Source organism: Clupea harengus, chromosome 19 (assembly GCF_900700415.2).
Source record: "Clupea harengus chromosome 19, Ch_v2.0.2, whole genome shotgun sequence".
NCBI classification, from domain to species: domain Eukaryota; kingdom Metazoa; phylum Chordata; class Actinopteri; order Clupeiformes; family Clupeidae; genus Clupea; species Clupea harengus.
Window position 1 is genome coordinate 18,482,881 of NC_045170.1, and position 15,194 is coordinate 18,498,074.

Below are 15,194 nucleotides of genomic sequence, written 5' to 3' on the forward strand. Positions count from 1 at the left end.
CTCACAAAAACTTCCCCCTTACCAGCAGGCAGTGATGTAGAGCAACAGCCGCTGGTCAGAGTGCCAATGAAACTCACTCAATTAGACACACACACACACACACACACACACACACACACACACACACACACACACACACACACACACACACACACACACACACACACACACACACACACACACACACACACACACACACACACCCCACACACACACACACATAGCCCAGTTTCACGTCCCCAGTCTGCTTCAAAGCAGGGGATCTGTGCATTGGGCCTTGAGCACATTAGTGAGCAGACTGCCTTGACTGCAGCTTTGTGTTTTCCCTTCTCAGATCTCCCTGGATGAAGATCCTTGACCCTCGGTGGTGCAGAGCACTCATTACGACACTAATGCAAACTAAAGCATTTTTAGCATCTTTTTTAATGGGTCACACAGCCGAGTTGAGTGCATGAGAAGATTTACAATAAAGGGATAGCGTAGTCTGTAAAAAAAAAAGTTATTCCACTAATCCTCTTGTGACCTGAGCTATTGAAGCCTTCAGTGATTCACTTCTTTTAAGTTATTGGTGTCCCACTTAGGTTTAGTTTCATTAGAAACACGCACTTTGTATGAGTAAAGTAAGAAAAAGTGATAAATAATTGCATTGGGACCTGTAACTATGTGAGGAGTAGCATTTGAGGGCCTTTATACAGGCGTATTCCTCCCTTAGGTCTCACGTTTAGCCTGCTTCTTTGTAACTCTATGGAAATAACAATTGCATTATAAAACATTCTGTGGAAGCTGTAAACAGTTCATTCGAAGTAGGTGTGTATTCTATTCATATTCATTTTATGATACCATAAAATTGGTGACTAATTGGTGATAAAGTATTAATGGTACATTAATGAGGGTACTGTTCATTTCCTGGATTTCACATCATGGAGGTCTTGCGTGATGAGTAGGATTTTCAGCTGTTATTGAATTGCAAAAGCTGAGTTTAAGTTTGTTGTTGATACTGTAGTGCGAAGACTTGCTGGCTTGCTCATTTTCAAGACTGCCCTTAGGAGAGATGAAGGGCCCTACATACTATTTTGACTTTCAAACTATGGTGTCAAAATTCAAATCTGTCATCATAAGTGAATTAGTCTTTTGCGGTAAGTTTTCTCATATCCAAAGGGAGCATAAATATATCTTTGCATCTCGTCATTATTCTCGCTTTTAAACTAGAGATTGTTTTTAATTGTGATGAACAGGAGGTGGCGCTAATGTACTCTAGACTCTGTTGTAGATGTGTGATTACAAAGAGGGAAAAAACAGTGCTGTTACTAGGGTCATCACGATATAAAAATGATAGTGCCGTTATGAAGTGGTAGTGATGATAATGAGGAAGAAGAAGAAGAAGAAGAAGATGCTGCTGTTACTGCTGCTGTTGCTGTTGCTGATGAGGATTACAAACAGCAAAGTGCTGCTCTCCATGTTTAAGGGAAATGTTGCCCATTTCCATCCCCAGCAATCCTCCAGAATTCTCCATCAATCAAATCAATGTCAAATCCTTTTAATCCGCAGTGTCCTTATCAATGAGTATACTACTGAATCTGGCCAAATAAAAGCAGTGGGCCTTGTCTGAAATAATGACTGTAGACAGCATTTGACTCGACAAATAGCCTCGGGTGAGCTTGTGTTTGTCATAAGTGCGCAGCACTGTGTCAGAGGCATGACATAAGACCGAACGAGATGTGGATGTGACATCTGGATAGGACGCAAACATGAGATGCAGAGAGACCAGAGAGCGGCCGTGCAGAGAGACCGTGAGACATCCAATCAGGATATTTACAAGTGGGCAAGAGAACATGTGGGCATGTGGGTATGTGTGTGTTTTTATCCATTATTCTGCAAGACATGTAAGACAGGTACGGTCCCTCAACGTCCTGAAGACTGTCTGTGGGTGCTGCTCCATAGGTGTATGATGAGGCCACTTCAGGCAATGGGCATTCATTGATCAACGGCAAACAGTAAGTGATTTATTTGCTCTTCCACGTAATACTACAGAAATATCTGCAGGAAAGGTTTATCTCTGTCAACCTGACAACAAGTGGATCGTGCCCTTTAGAAGCTTAGCTTAGCAGTGTGACTTCAAAAAAGCCTGCCATGAATGATATAATGTTTATGATACAATGCCATGAATGATATAATTTTTTAGGCTTGTGGTTTGGTCGGTTGAGGTCATGTTTAACTAGGGCTCAAGATAAGCCAAGGCCTCATTGGCTTTGGACCAGGAGTTTTTTATGAAGCTGTCTGTGGTGTTGAAATTATATGATGATTAATATGGCTTAAGAGCTTAAAAATGTATTTACTGGAGTGACCAGAATTATTTGTAAGATTACATAGTGTCCAAGGGTGTCCAAGTCTCACCAATAGCTACATAACACAAACATATACTTATATAATACAAACACATTTTAAACACAATCATTGCTTAATAGATTAATTATAAGTATGTCTGCGGAAAGGATTATCAGTTAGCTGGGTTATGGGGGATTAGCCTACATTAGTATTACAAACACTTGTGAGCTGGTCAAAGTACCCAGGGCCACTGCTTATGTGGAAATAGGGGAAATCTATTGAAATAAAGGCACTTAAAACTGGTTACAGTTAACTGAGGTTATTACATCGGTCAGTGTAGAAACAGGTGAAATCATCTGCTGAAAAAAATGGGTTCATCCATCCTTTGGAATACTCTGCCAGAATACCTAAGAATGGCTGCAACGGTGGAAACCTGCACTTAAGACATACTTCTTACCGCTGTAATATTTATGTTTATTTATCTCTGAAAAATGTTTGAACCCCCCCCCCCCCCCCAGCAGCTGTTGCTCCAGGCAGTCTAGCAGCTGTCTCTTAGTTTGACGATAACCGTACTGAGCAGGCCTTTACGGGGCCAGTGTGGTTAGTACGTAATTTCCTGTTTTTAATCTCTGGAAAATCTGTGTCTCTTGACAAGTGTTTTCCTTCTGTGAGGTGCATTGTGTTACCTCCTGGTATGAAATGCACCGTACAAATAAAGTTTGATTTTATTTGATTTATTTAAGCAAAGGCACAGGGTTTTAGATACATGCATTTCTTCTTTTGCATGTGACACAGTTTAGCGATAATTAAAAAAAATGACTGTCACGTCTTTAAAGCTTGCTACTAGCCACCTATAGGTGGCCGAGGTAAGGTGAGGTGTGTGTCTTTGCATTATGTATTAAAGGCGCAGTCTGTGATTCCAATTCAATGCACTTTTTGACAAATTCAGTGAATTGCTCCTCACAGTCCTCTTGCTGTTCATTCTCTGTGCACGCAAAGAAACTGGTGTTCACACACAGTCCTGGCTCTGTGAATGCAAAACAAATATAGGGGTTTGGGGTATAGGGGTTATAGGGGTCACACACAAATATAGGGGTTTGGACCGAGCCACAAACACTGCCAGCCCATCAGCACGTTGCTTCAAGAGCATGGAAGGGAAGGGTGTCATTTAATCGGCTGTTGAGCTCAAATATCAACATCCTTCGCCAGAATTGCAGACTGCATCTTTAAGGGTATTACCTTTAAGAGCTTATGTGCATGCAGGCTTGTGTCCACGTGCATCTGTATGTGTAAATGTTACAAAAAAGTGTGTGTGTGTGTCTGTGGCAGTGTTTTGGATACCGGATACACCAGTTTTGGTATGTAAGTCATGTTGAAAATCATGGATTTCTTCAAAAACAGATTCTGATGTAATAGGCCTTAGAACTTCAATTCAAACTCCAACTTCAAAAGTAGCACATACGTAGGTAACAGAGTACAGGTGTGATCCAAAATAAGCTTCATATGCTTGAACAGTGAACGGTCTCGCTATAGAAAGCATTAAATTAGCTAGATGGCCATACTGGAATAGAATTAGAGTCTAAAATGTTGACAATTACATAAGAACTCTGATCTAACCATGGGCCACAGTTCAGGTGTTTTTCAATATGTTCCAACAGATTACACTGCGGACCCAGCACTAATTGTTGTATAACTATCATTAGAAAAAAAGAATGTCAGCCTTAATGTCAGTTAAGGTGTTGTGTTATTGGTATTGTTGTATAAGGTATTGTGCTTACTCATGTTCGAGATTTATGGTTCATATTCCAGGCAGACAGAAAAAGCATTTATAAATTGGTGATGATGATATGCCTGTCATACTGTGCCACAGGTCAGTCACAATGCCCACCACACATTGACTCATGCCTTTCAGAATGTTAGTGCATCATGTTCCAACAGGCAGGTTCTATTTTAGACTCAATTTGTCACAGTCAAATAGTAACAGAGAAGACCTTATGCCGGAATGGAATAAAAGCATAGTGTTTCGCATTTAAATATAAGGGAAGTTAAAAAGTCTCCAAGAATAGAAATACAATTAGGCATAATTAACATAATAAACATACCTTACTTGCTTATACTTTCTTAACACCAATGTAAGGGCAGCAGTACGTCCTCAATTTTAAAACTGCAATTAATCACCAGCATTGGATAGGCCCATGAACACCAACCCTTGTTCCTTGTTCCACATCCTTACCCTACCCCCAGCCCTTGTTTTGTGCTATATTTTCCCTAAAATAAGATATTCCTAAGACTTGGACACAAGAGCACCAATACTTTTCACAAGGCAACACCCAATCACATAAGGCCTATTTATATCATACTGATCTGCCTATTAATATTACTGTTGTGAAGTACCTATTTATTTGCCAACTTTGAGGATTTAGGCGTGAAGCCCCTTTTGCTTGCAATATAAGCCTCTCCATCCATTACTTTCGCCACTAACAATAGGCCCAATGCACCTCACCCTAAGATTTCAGAAGAGGCATTCCATCTCACCCCAAGGAAGCTCCATGGAAGTGCTATATACATCAGCAAGCCCTAAAAGTTGGCAATCCTCTGTGATTCCTAGATGCGGTTTGTTATCAAACTCAACATGCTCACATGACTACCATACCCAGGATGCTCTTGGCGGAGGGATGCGTACGCCGTCCGGGTAAGTTTACACTGAGCGTCAAAATCCTCGGAACTTTTTAAAGCCTTACTAAAATGTGCATTTGGATAATTAATGATTCAAAGCAATCTCTTACATATTTGCTACTTCTGTGGTATAGTTGTGCGTTGTTGCTAGTCACGTCATAGATAGATCTTAGATATTGCGTTAAGTTCCGCGATTTCTGAAAGTGGTGAAGTTCTGACTCATAGGCTAGTGCAATTCTTGACTGAAATGCCTTTTTCGCTTAGTACGACTCTTCGCTATAACTCTGAATGCCTCTCGTTTGAAGCCGTAAAATGTCGCTACTGTCTGTTTCTGTGTTGTTGGAAAGATGATAGCCAGGTAACCCTGTGTCTCGAAAGCTGATAGTGTTGTCTCAGTTCTTGGTAAGTGCGTGCTAGCGTTTGCATACATGTCGGCGTAACTGCTTTCACCTGCTAGGGTGCATTGTATTTCTGTTGTATCTGTACGATCTGATGATATGCACATCTGACAGATCTATGATGTGACATTATCATCATCGATTGGTTAATAAATTGTGCTTGGCTTATTCTGTTGACAACGCTGCATGCGTAAAGTATGCAAATGTAAGTCAATCTTGCGACGTGGGCTACTGCACCATCGAAAGCGATAGCGTGAAGTGTAGACATGTAAATCAACTTTATGTACTGTAGCCTTCTTTCCCTGTGTCATTTTGTGTCATGTCGCTACTTGTACTAAAGGCTCTTATTACATTTAGTAGACATCGTTTGCTCAGTTTGTGTTTGGTCCTTTAAGAAATGCAACAATAGACTAGGTTATTTTAAATTACACTGTCAGATTAACTACGATCTTTCAACAAAAGAAAGCATGTGTGCCCAATCAGATTGCCCTGATTTGCACAAAAAATAGCAATTAAAAGGGGATTTATTATAAATGGGGGAAAAAAACACCTTGTTGCACTCCAGACCACCTACCCTCAAACCAGGCGCTGATATTTTCATCAGTTTAAGATAACTATGAGCTCCGAAATGCACCAATTCAGGACTTTCCCTGGCAGAGATATTGCAATTAAGTCATTGGGCTACAACTGGCATTTCATTCCTGAACTTTATACTTTGGCCTCAGTGAGGAGATACGAATGGTGTTGTTTGTCTCTAGCTGGGTGAGAGAAGTCCAGTCCGCCTCAGTTTGGGGAGCAGTAGGTCAGGAGTCCTCTTGTGATCACATGATGCCCACTCAGCTCTAGACATAGAGGGTTTGCTTTTGGTTTTGCAGTTGTCTTTCTGTTTCTTTTCTAATTCTTGCCCCTCTCTTTTTCTCTCTCTCTCTCTCACTCTTTCTCTAACTCTAACTCTCACTCTCTCTCTCTCTCTAGCTGGGCTGCCATGGAAAACCAGGCTGTGTTTTCTGCTCTGGAGGCAGTGTGTAAAGATGCCATAGCTGCTCTCTCGGGGCCGACTGGCATCAGTGACACCGAGGCGGCATCCCGCCTGCTGGAATCCGTGCGGCATATCCAAGGGCACGGGCGTGCCCTTCAGCATGTCGTCAAGTGCTTCACCACAGTCTTCCATCATTTTGACTTGGACCCCCAGACTCCTGCGAATGGTTACCGCACGCTAGTCAAGGTACTGTGGAAGCATGCTTGTCTTTGAGTCATCCTCCCTTGTGTTTGTGTGTGTATGATGTACTGCTTGGCTTTTCTTGTGTTTTACATGAACAAAACAAAACAATACATGATCAGTGTCCACACACTGAATTTATGGTGCCAAAATGTGAGTGAAATGATTCCTGCTAAATTTGGTGGTGATTCAACCATGCTACATTTCTGAATTTCTGTTTCTTTTTGTTGTTGTGTATTTGAAAGGATATGTTTTCTTAAAGCAGTGGTTCAAAAATCTTTCATGTCGGGCTCCATTTTGACAATGAGTGAAAAAATGCGCCCACACCTCCCAACACCACGGTGTAAAGAATGAGACCCTCATATAGCCTCTCTCTCTCTAGGTGTTAAACATTTTAAATATAATTTCATCAATCAGTTACAATTTTCGTTGTATTTGATCTAGAGTAAAATCTAGGCAGGTCAAATACGGTTTTACGATGGTTCTGTATCGTTCCATTCTTTGGATCGGTTCATGTTAGGTGCACGTCCGTTGTATTAACAATTAGGCTTGCTATTACCTTTAACTGATGGGCTAAATGGTAGGCCCTGGCCATGTTATAAATGTAGGCTATAAACTCATCACCAAGTAGCCTAGTTACAGGCTACTATGCTGTGAGAGCACTGCCATACTTAATTTGACCAGGTCTCTCGCCCTGGTTTTTCATCTTTAACCTGAAAACTGAAAGCTGTTTTGATGTTATGTTTGACATTTCCGTTTCTTTGACTCAAGAAGTAACACATGTACTTCGTATTATAAAGTGCTTGTTTCAAGTGGAAACCATTATATTACGTACAGTGTAATATGTTGAGTAACAAAGTGTAAGAGTACACTGATGCTTTGATATTGCATAAAATTCAGATTAGGGTTGGTAATAGGGTTAGTTTTATGTAATAATAGGCAATCAAAGTGTTGTGACGGCTATTTATCAGAGTTTCAGGGTCTAAGTACTCTGGAGCAATAGTTCTGTAAGAATGTAATCTAAATCAGAATCAGAATCAGGAATTTGACCGCGGGTTTAGTGGCTCTCAATGTACTAACACAGAAATATACAGGACAACAGTTTAGTATAAATATAATAAAATGTGCTACAAATGTAATGTAAAGCTATATGTTTTGCTATGTAATATAAAATGTTGCCAAAAGAATACTATTTTCGTGTTATTGAAAACACTGGAAGTGCCTGGTTTGTGTGCCTGAGTAATGCTTAGTTCTGTACTTCTTATGACATTGAGTGTCATATGGAAATTTAGTCTATAAAGGCTGTACTGTTGATGTTGGCTCTTGGTTAGAGATCCTTCATCTCTTGTCCTCTCACTCCATCTCTGCTGCAGGTGGTGCGTGCCTGTGTCCTCCACGTCATCCAGAAAGCACGCTACGTGGCGGACAACTGCAGCAGCGCCTTTTTCCGGGCAGAGCACAATGCCAGTGAGCTGGAGGCCTACAGTACGGCACTGCGCCAGCTGCGTGCACTAATGTACCTGGGCCAGAGGCTGCTGGGCGAGAACGGTGTGGACCAGCTGTACTCCACACAGGACCAGGGCATCAGCCACAGCTTTGTGAGCGAGTACATGTCCCTGCACAAGGCCTGCTTCTACGGACGCTGCCTGGGCTTCCAGGTGTGTGTGTGCGCATGTGTGTGTGTGAGTGTGTGTGTGTGTGTGTGTGTGTGTTAGTGAGGTTGTGTAATTGTTATGTGTGGCAAAAGTTTCTTCACTTGGTTCAAATCCAGAGTGTCAGTGATGGGGGTCAGGTATTATGTTGTGGGTTTGCTTTGTCACTAGCATGCCTTTAAAAGATTTAGCGATGACCACATTAATCACTCGCCCCCTGCCTAATTTCCAGTGACATATGGCCTCTACTTCTGTAATATCCTGTACATGATCAAGTGTGTGTGTTTTCTTTTTGATATGCGTGTCATGTGGTGTTGATAGGCTCGTCATGCTCATTTTTTTATACTGTGTGCTCTTGATCAGGAGATTGCTATTATCACTGCTGTGAAGCATTATCAACTCCTGCTGGATAACTGAGATGAATCACTGTGTGTGTGTGAGTGTGTAAATACTTGTTTTGTTCTCCCCTTCAGTTTTCCCCAGCCCTGAGGCCTTTCTTTCAGACTGTGGTCATCAGTATGGTGTCCTTTGGGGAAAACTGGAAGAAGCAGCAGTCCGGTATAGGTCAGTGCTGTCACTGTTTAGCTAACTGTTAAAACTGCACTCCATGTTATAGCAATTTTGTATCCCACCAATTTGCCATTTGTCTGTGGTATAGTGTAATATGTAAATTAATATGTAAGTGTAGAGGTTTGTCAGCAAGAGGTGACATTGATCATTTTGGCCTGACAGGTCTCTTGGCAGTATATTCATGTAATGTGAAAATGCTGAAAGCTATTAGCCTTGTATTGCCTCTTTAGGCTCCATAAAGTCCTCACAGTTCAGTGTGTGTTTGGATCATTCAATATGGTTTATAGTGGAGGCACTATAAATCTAACATTTGGCCCTGATAGTTAAAACACTGAACCACAGCTCATGGAATGTGATGCTTTCTTACAGAGTTCCTGAGTTTAATGAACTTCCTGTTATTGTTGTTGTTAGGGAGAGCTGCCTTATCCATCCTCACGTCAGGGAAGTATGTGGTGGACCCAGAGCTCAGAGGGGCCGAGTTTGAGCGCATCACCCAGAATCTGGACATGCACTTCTGGAAGGCCTTCTGGAACCTCACAGAATCTGAGCTACTCTCAGTGAGTCTGCGTGTGTAATGTGTCTGTGTGTGTGTGAGTGCAAGAGTGCTTTTGACATTTTTGAATTGAATTTGTTCATGGAACCACGTGATCTGAATAAATTCTTTGCGAGTATGAATGGAAAAGAAAATTACCATTTTATGGTATTTATCTCTCAATGAAGGAAACAACATAGGAGGTTAATCTGTTCCTGGACTGGTTTTGTTGGCCAACTCAGATCACTAATGCTGTTTTATCCTGTAATCAAATAATAAAATATGGTTAATATTGGACAATGTTTTAAAACCCTTCTCAAGGCTGGACATACTCAACTTGAAAGGGAACAGTAGAAACGATGTGGTATTTGAGTTTGTGGTGATTGTGACTGACATGCATCATATATTAAGGTCAGGTATTTAGAAGACTTTTTTTTTTTAATCTAGAGTAATTTACAGAGACGCTTTGCACCACACCTGGTATATATATCCTTATCACAAGAACAGAAGGTACTCAAAATATAGATTTGAACATACGAGTACAAAGTGTAAAAGGCGTAGTTCACCTTGGCCTTATTTGGCATGCTTAGGTTTGTTCAATAAACCCTTAACATTTCAGAAGATCTACTGCATAGATTTCTAGATTTCTACTTCGATTCGATGTAAGATGGCCTTTTTTGGGATGGAGATCGTTCTCCCCAAAAATGGAAATTCTGCCATTGTCTACTTAGCTTTGTGCCTTCAATTAACCATAAATGGTTTTCTTGTCAGAACAGAACACAATGAGTTATTCAGCAAAATGTCATTGGCCACAATGGCCACCATTCACATGAATTGTATTGGAAAAGATCTCCGCTCTACATTGAAAGACTGTCTGAATCCTTTTACGTGTTATTTTTGAAGGAAACTATGTAATATCAGTTTCTACAGACATTGTTTTAAGTAGATAATATTCATTTCCTTAGTCAACCGTTTCTTTAAGGCAGGTAGACATGTACATTTGAGTTTGTAGCACTGCTGATGCTATGGTTACTGCTAGATATGAGCAATCTACTGACCAATGGGTGGTACACCTTCTTAGAGACAAAATGTTGACTGCCGATTGACCTTTAACCTAAATGAACCTCATTTTTGCAGCTCCTTTGGAGTCACACATATATGTCAGTACCTGTTAGTCCCCTCTTCCTCTCTCATCCCTTCTTTTCTCCCGTACACACACCACTCTCCCTGTCCTCCTCTCATCTCTTGTGTGTTCCTTGTATCTCCCCCAGGGCTTGGCCAGTATTACAGCCAACATAGTACAGGTGAACCTGACCCTCACTGTACCTCCTGTCACCTTGCGTATGCCTCTGGCGTCTGACCACCGCCTCTGTGTGGCTGTCCACCCTCCTGTTGCCCACTGGGGCCCAGGCAATGTCAAGATGAGACTCATCTCACACACACTCCGAGAGGGACAGGTGAGGAGGAATAATAAGAGCAATGGTGGTGTGGTAGTGGTGCCGCTGCTGCTGGTAATGGAATTTATCATTGTATTCTTAATAGTAGTGAGCAGGAGTAGTGAGTAGTAGTCAGTAGTGAACAGGAGTAGAAGTAGGAGTAGTGAGCTTGTAGTAATAGTTGTAGTTGTTCTATTAGTAGCAGTAGCAGGAGTAGATCATCCAGCAGAAATAGTACCAGTAAAAGTTTATATAGGCATATTAGCACCTGCACTGTAATTGTAACAGTTGTAAGAAGCCAGTTGGAGTGGCATTGTGAATGACTAGTAATGGTAGTATTGTATATGTCATTTGTATATGTAGTGAGCTGTATTGCTCATATTGTTGTGATGCAATACCCCTTCATTTTGTGCCTCTCCTTATCTGTTGCCAGGACAGTGAAGAGCTGTTGGCATATTCCGAGGGTGCCTCTGGCTCCATGTCTTTACCCTCAGGGTTCCGCCCTCAGCGGGGACCCCTCTCACCCTGGCTCGTCGTCCACTTCCATGGTGGTGGATTTGTGGCCCAGACCTCCAAATCTCACGAGGTGTGTGTTTTCACCTGTCTGTTTGACAAACCAGCATTGGCCAATATGCTGTGTCCAGAGAACAGGATGTCTCAGTTGACCGTCGAGTTAACTGGGACCATGAGGCAATACTGTTACAATTTAGATTAGATTAACTTAACATTAGATTAACAATGTGCTACACGCTACATGCTACACTGTGGTGTAAGATCATTGCTGTGGGACAGAACAGGAAAATACCAAAAAGAGAAATGTGTTTCTTTAGGCTTCTTGAGGATCATGTTGTTCAGTGACCTCAAACTGTAACATTAGAACACACAGATGAAACTATTTAAATCTGTGCTGAAAATCATGCAGCTCTGAAATCTGTTCACCATACAAGCATAGGTTAGATTTGAGCCATGAAGTAGTGGCATTGGTTAGTTACAATGGCCATTGCCTTGCTGCAGGGAAATCTGTGTAAGAAGGCCTTTAGTTTTAATGCAAATTATTTACTTATTCACATATTTCCAACCGCTTTCGTTTTCTTCTCTCTCTCCCTCCCTCCCTCCCTCCCTCTTTCGGTCATTTAGAGCTATCTGAAGAGCTGGTCCAGACAGCTGGGTGTTCCCATTCTGTCAGTGGACTACTCTCTGGCCCCAGAGGCCCCTTTCCCTCGGGCGCTAGAGGAGTGCTTCTACGCCTACTGCTGGGCTCTGCAGAACTGCCACCTGCTGGGTGAGTCCTCTTACTGCAGCTCACTGTCGCAGCTAATAAATAACCTGCCAAGTGAGGTATTTGCTCTCACCTGAGCACTAGCCTACCTGGTGAGGACTCTTAGCTTCTCATCTGAGAGGCATTTCCCAAAATCATTGTTGTGCACCGACCATCATTAAATGATAGTCATTTTGAACACTCTCTCCACTGGTTGTTGCAAAACGCTGCTTTTGGGAAACTCACACCTAAGTAAGTAGTGGTCAACTATCTGACTCGCCTCTTCTTAGCTACTCCAGTTCTCAGTTTAGACAGTTGTGCTTCAGTTCTCATGTAGCTTTGATTTGATGTCAACATCAGTACTAAAGGCTCGTCTGTGGCGCAGGTTCCACAGCGGAACGCGTGTGTCTGGCTGGAGACAGCGCCGGCGGCAACCTGTGCATCACGGTCTCCATGCGAGCGATATCCAATGGAGTGCGTGTGCCTGACGGCATCATGGCCGCCTACCCTGCCACGCTGCTGACGGCCGACGCGTCGCCCTCCCGCCTGCTCACACTCATCGACCCCATGCTGCCTCTGGGTGTCCTCTGCAAGTGCATCAATTCCTATGCTGGTTAGTGCACACTTACACACTTAAATTAGTAAACGTTGGTAGCCATAGGATTATTAGTTAGGTCGTTGTTAATTGGTCGGTCTTTTATAGGGTCAACTATGGTTAAGAGCAGTAAAGGAATAAAAGAAGTAAGAAAGCAGAGGTAAAGAGTTCAGGATCATTATGTACTGAGATGTTTCTGCCTCACACTGGTGTAGAACTGCTAAATCTGTATCCTTTTATTCATTTATATCTTTGTCAATAATAATTTACACACTGGGAGGGTGTGAAAGACATTGTGTCACCCTTCTCTCTGTCATATTTTCTTGCAACCAAGCTCAGTCTCTTCCCACCAGTAGGTTTCTCTCATCTCCTCCCTTCCCCCCCATGTGTGTCCCAGGTGTAGACTGTCAGACAGTGGAGCCCACTGAAGAGCTGGACACCCTGGGAGCCCTGGGCCGTGAAACCGCCCTGCTTCTGACTGACCTCACCCAGGGGGCGTCCAGCTGGTTCCAGTCCCTCCTGGACCCCGTGTCCCTGTCCGTGTCCTCATCCCCCAATCACACACCACAGAGCGCACCAAAGGCAAAGTCCTGTGATGCAGAGCACAACAACGGGCTGGTGGATTACCCAGAGGGCTTTGTGCCTCTCCGTTCAGAGCAGCTGTCGGAAGTGCGGACACCGAATGCGCCCATCCTGAGGAACCCCTACGTGTCTCCGCTGCTCGCCCCCAACAACCTGCTGAAGGGCCTGCCGCCTCTTCACATAGTGGTGAGAGAAAGGGCCGGTCAAAATGGCGGGAGGGCATAAAGAAAAGGAGAGGAAAAGAGAGAGGGAGAAAGGATGGAAGGACTAAAAGGGGCAGAGAGAAAAGGCAAACTATAAAGAAAGGGTATGAGGAAAGAAGGCAGAAAAAGGGACGGAAAGTGAAGAACCAGAAAGAAAAAGAGTGAGAAAAGAAAGAGTAAACAAACTGATTATTGTGCTAAGTCGTGGACTAAGGAGGCCAATGTGAGAGATTAAGGGGGAATAGGAAGCTGTAAGAGGATGTAAATGCTTAATTCCAAACCAGGGCAGCAGCACAGATTGGTGTTCCCATTCTAGCTGCCTCAGAGAGTTTGAATTAATTATTATTGAGCAGATTGACACATTTCTACGTTTTCAGAAATGGGTGACCTTTTGACCTTGTTTTTCTCCCACAGGCATCTGCTTTGGATGCCATGCTGGATGATTCTGTGATGTTTGCCAAGCGGCTCCGAAGCATCGGCCAACCAGTGACCCTGTCCGTCGTGGAGGACCTCCCCCACGGCTTCCTCAGCCTATTCCAGCTCTCCAAGGAGACTCAGGAGGCCTCAGATATTTGCACGCAGAGAATAAGAGATGTATTTGAGCAATATCCGGTGTCTGCAAACTGCGAGCGGCCAAAAGCGCACCTCAACAATCACATCACTGCAGTGACGGACCCCTTCGGGTTGTCAAGACGAGATGAGGAGCTGGAGGGGGAAAATGAGCTGAGTGATTAAGTGGTTGAATTGAAGGACCTGCATGTTTGCAGGTCCATTTATCCTCCTGTCTGTTAAAAGGGACCACCGTGCATTATGCTGACGTAGCATTTGGAAAATTAAGAATGTAAAGTGCTGGGGAAAAAAGGAAAAAAGAAAATAAGACTCATGCTCAAGACTTTCTTGGCTTTGCACATGATCTTGATTGTGTACCTTTTTTTTTTTTTTTTTTAAATGTATTGGAACTAAATGTTGGGCTTTTAGCCTTTTCAGAAATGGTCAGCTTTTAAACCTTACAAGGCTCATATAGCCATAGCTGTCGATGCTCTTTGTAAACAAACACCTCTTTGCCTTAAGCTAACAGCGATACACAAACAGCCTTCATGAAAGACTGCTGCGTTTACTGCACTCTTACCATGTACTGACAATACTTTGGGTTTCTGCACTGGTCTTAAAACTTAGATATTTAAAAAAAGATATATATTTAAATTTCTTTAAATTATATTGTTGTGACTTATTATTGTAATGTAAAATGAGTACAATAAAATATTTTTGTCCACTGAGTTGCTCATATTCATGTCAAAGTTATGTAAGTTGAATATGCCTTAAACGAAACCGACCTTCATTCTGAACATTCCCACCCCAACATTTGCAGCTCCTCTCAATCCTTCTGTCTGAGTTTATCATGTCCCGATACAACACGCACCTTGAGTTCTTCCCACCACATTACTCTGAAAGTACACAAACCCTCAGGCTTTGCTGTGCTGGGTACTCTCACCTCTCAGGCGTGACGTGCAGACAGCCAAGGCCTCAGAGATCTGCTGAGTCTCACTTTGAGTCTGCTGGTGTGCGACAAAGAGCTGAGGGCTGAGTTTTATGCTCTGACCCCTTCCCGAATTCCACAGCATCAACAAGCATCTACTGGCCTGGGGAAGCACTTACAATCAATTAAAGGGGAAATGAAATTGTGTCTTTTGAATTAAAGGGGTGTGCATCCCAATTTATTTCACAAAGGGCTGTGGAGCTAGCCTGGA

At 42.7% G+C, this 15,194-nt stretch overlaps 1 protein-coding gene across 4 annotated transcripts; it reads left to right on the forward strand.

The window, feature by feature from the left end:
- Positions 1-4,719: 4,719 nt before the first annotated feature.
- lipea (lipase, hormone-sensitive a) lies at positions 4,720-14,723 on the forward strand. Of its 4 annotated transcripts, none has more exons than XM_012829545.3 (11): positions 4,720-5,017; positions 6,375-6,624; positions 7,992-8,276; positions 8,744-8,834; positions 9,252-9,397; positions 10,644-10,829; positions 11,242-11,394; positions 11,946-12,090; positions 12,452-12,679; positions 13,059-13,429; positions 13,861-14,723. In XM_012829545.3, the coding sequence occupies exons 1-11, from the start codon at positions 4,818-4,820 to the stop codon at positions 14,179-14,181; spliced, it is 2,376 nt and encodes a 791-aa protein (XP_012684999.1). In that variant the 5' UTR covers positions 4,720-4,817; the 3' UTR covers positions 14,182-14,723. The 4 variants fall into 4 exon arrangements, with proteins under 4 accessions (XP_012684999.1, XP_012685000.1, XP_031442433.1 ...); XM_012829546.3 differs by lacking the exon at positions 4,720-5,017 and adding an exon at positions 5,036-5,403; XM_031586573.2 differs by lacking the exon at positions 4,720-5,017 and adding an exon at positions 5,448-6,254.
- The last annotated feature ends 471 nt before the right edge of the window (positions 14,724-15,194 follow it).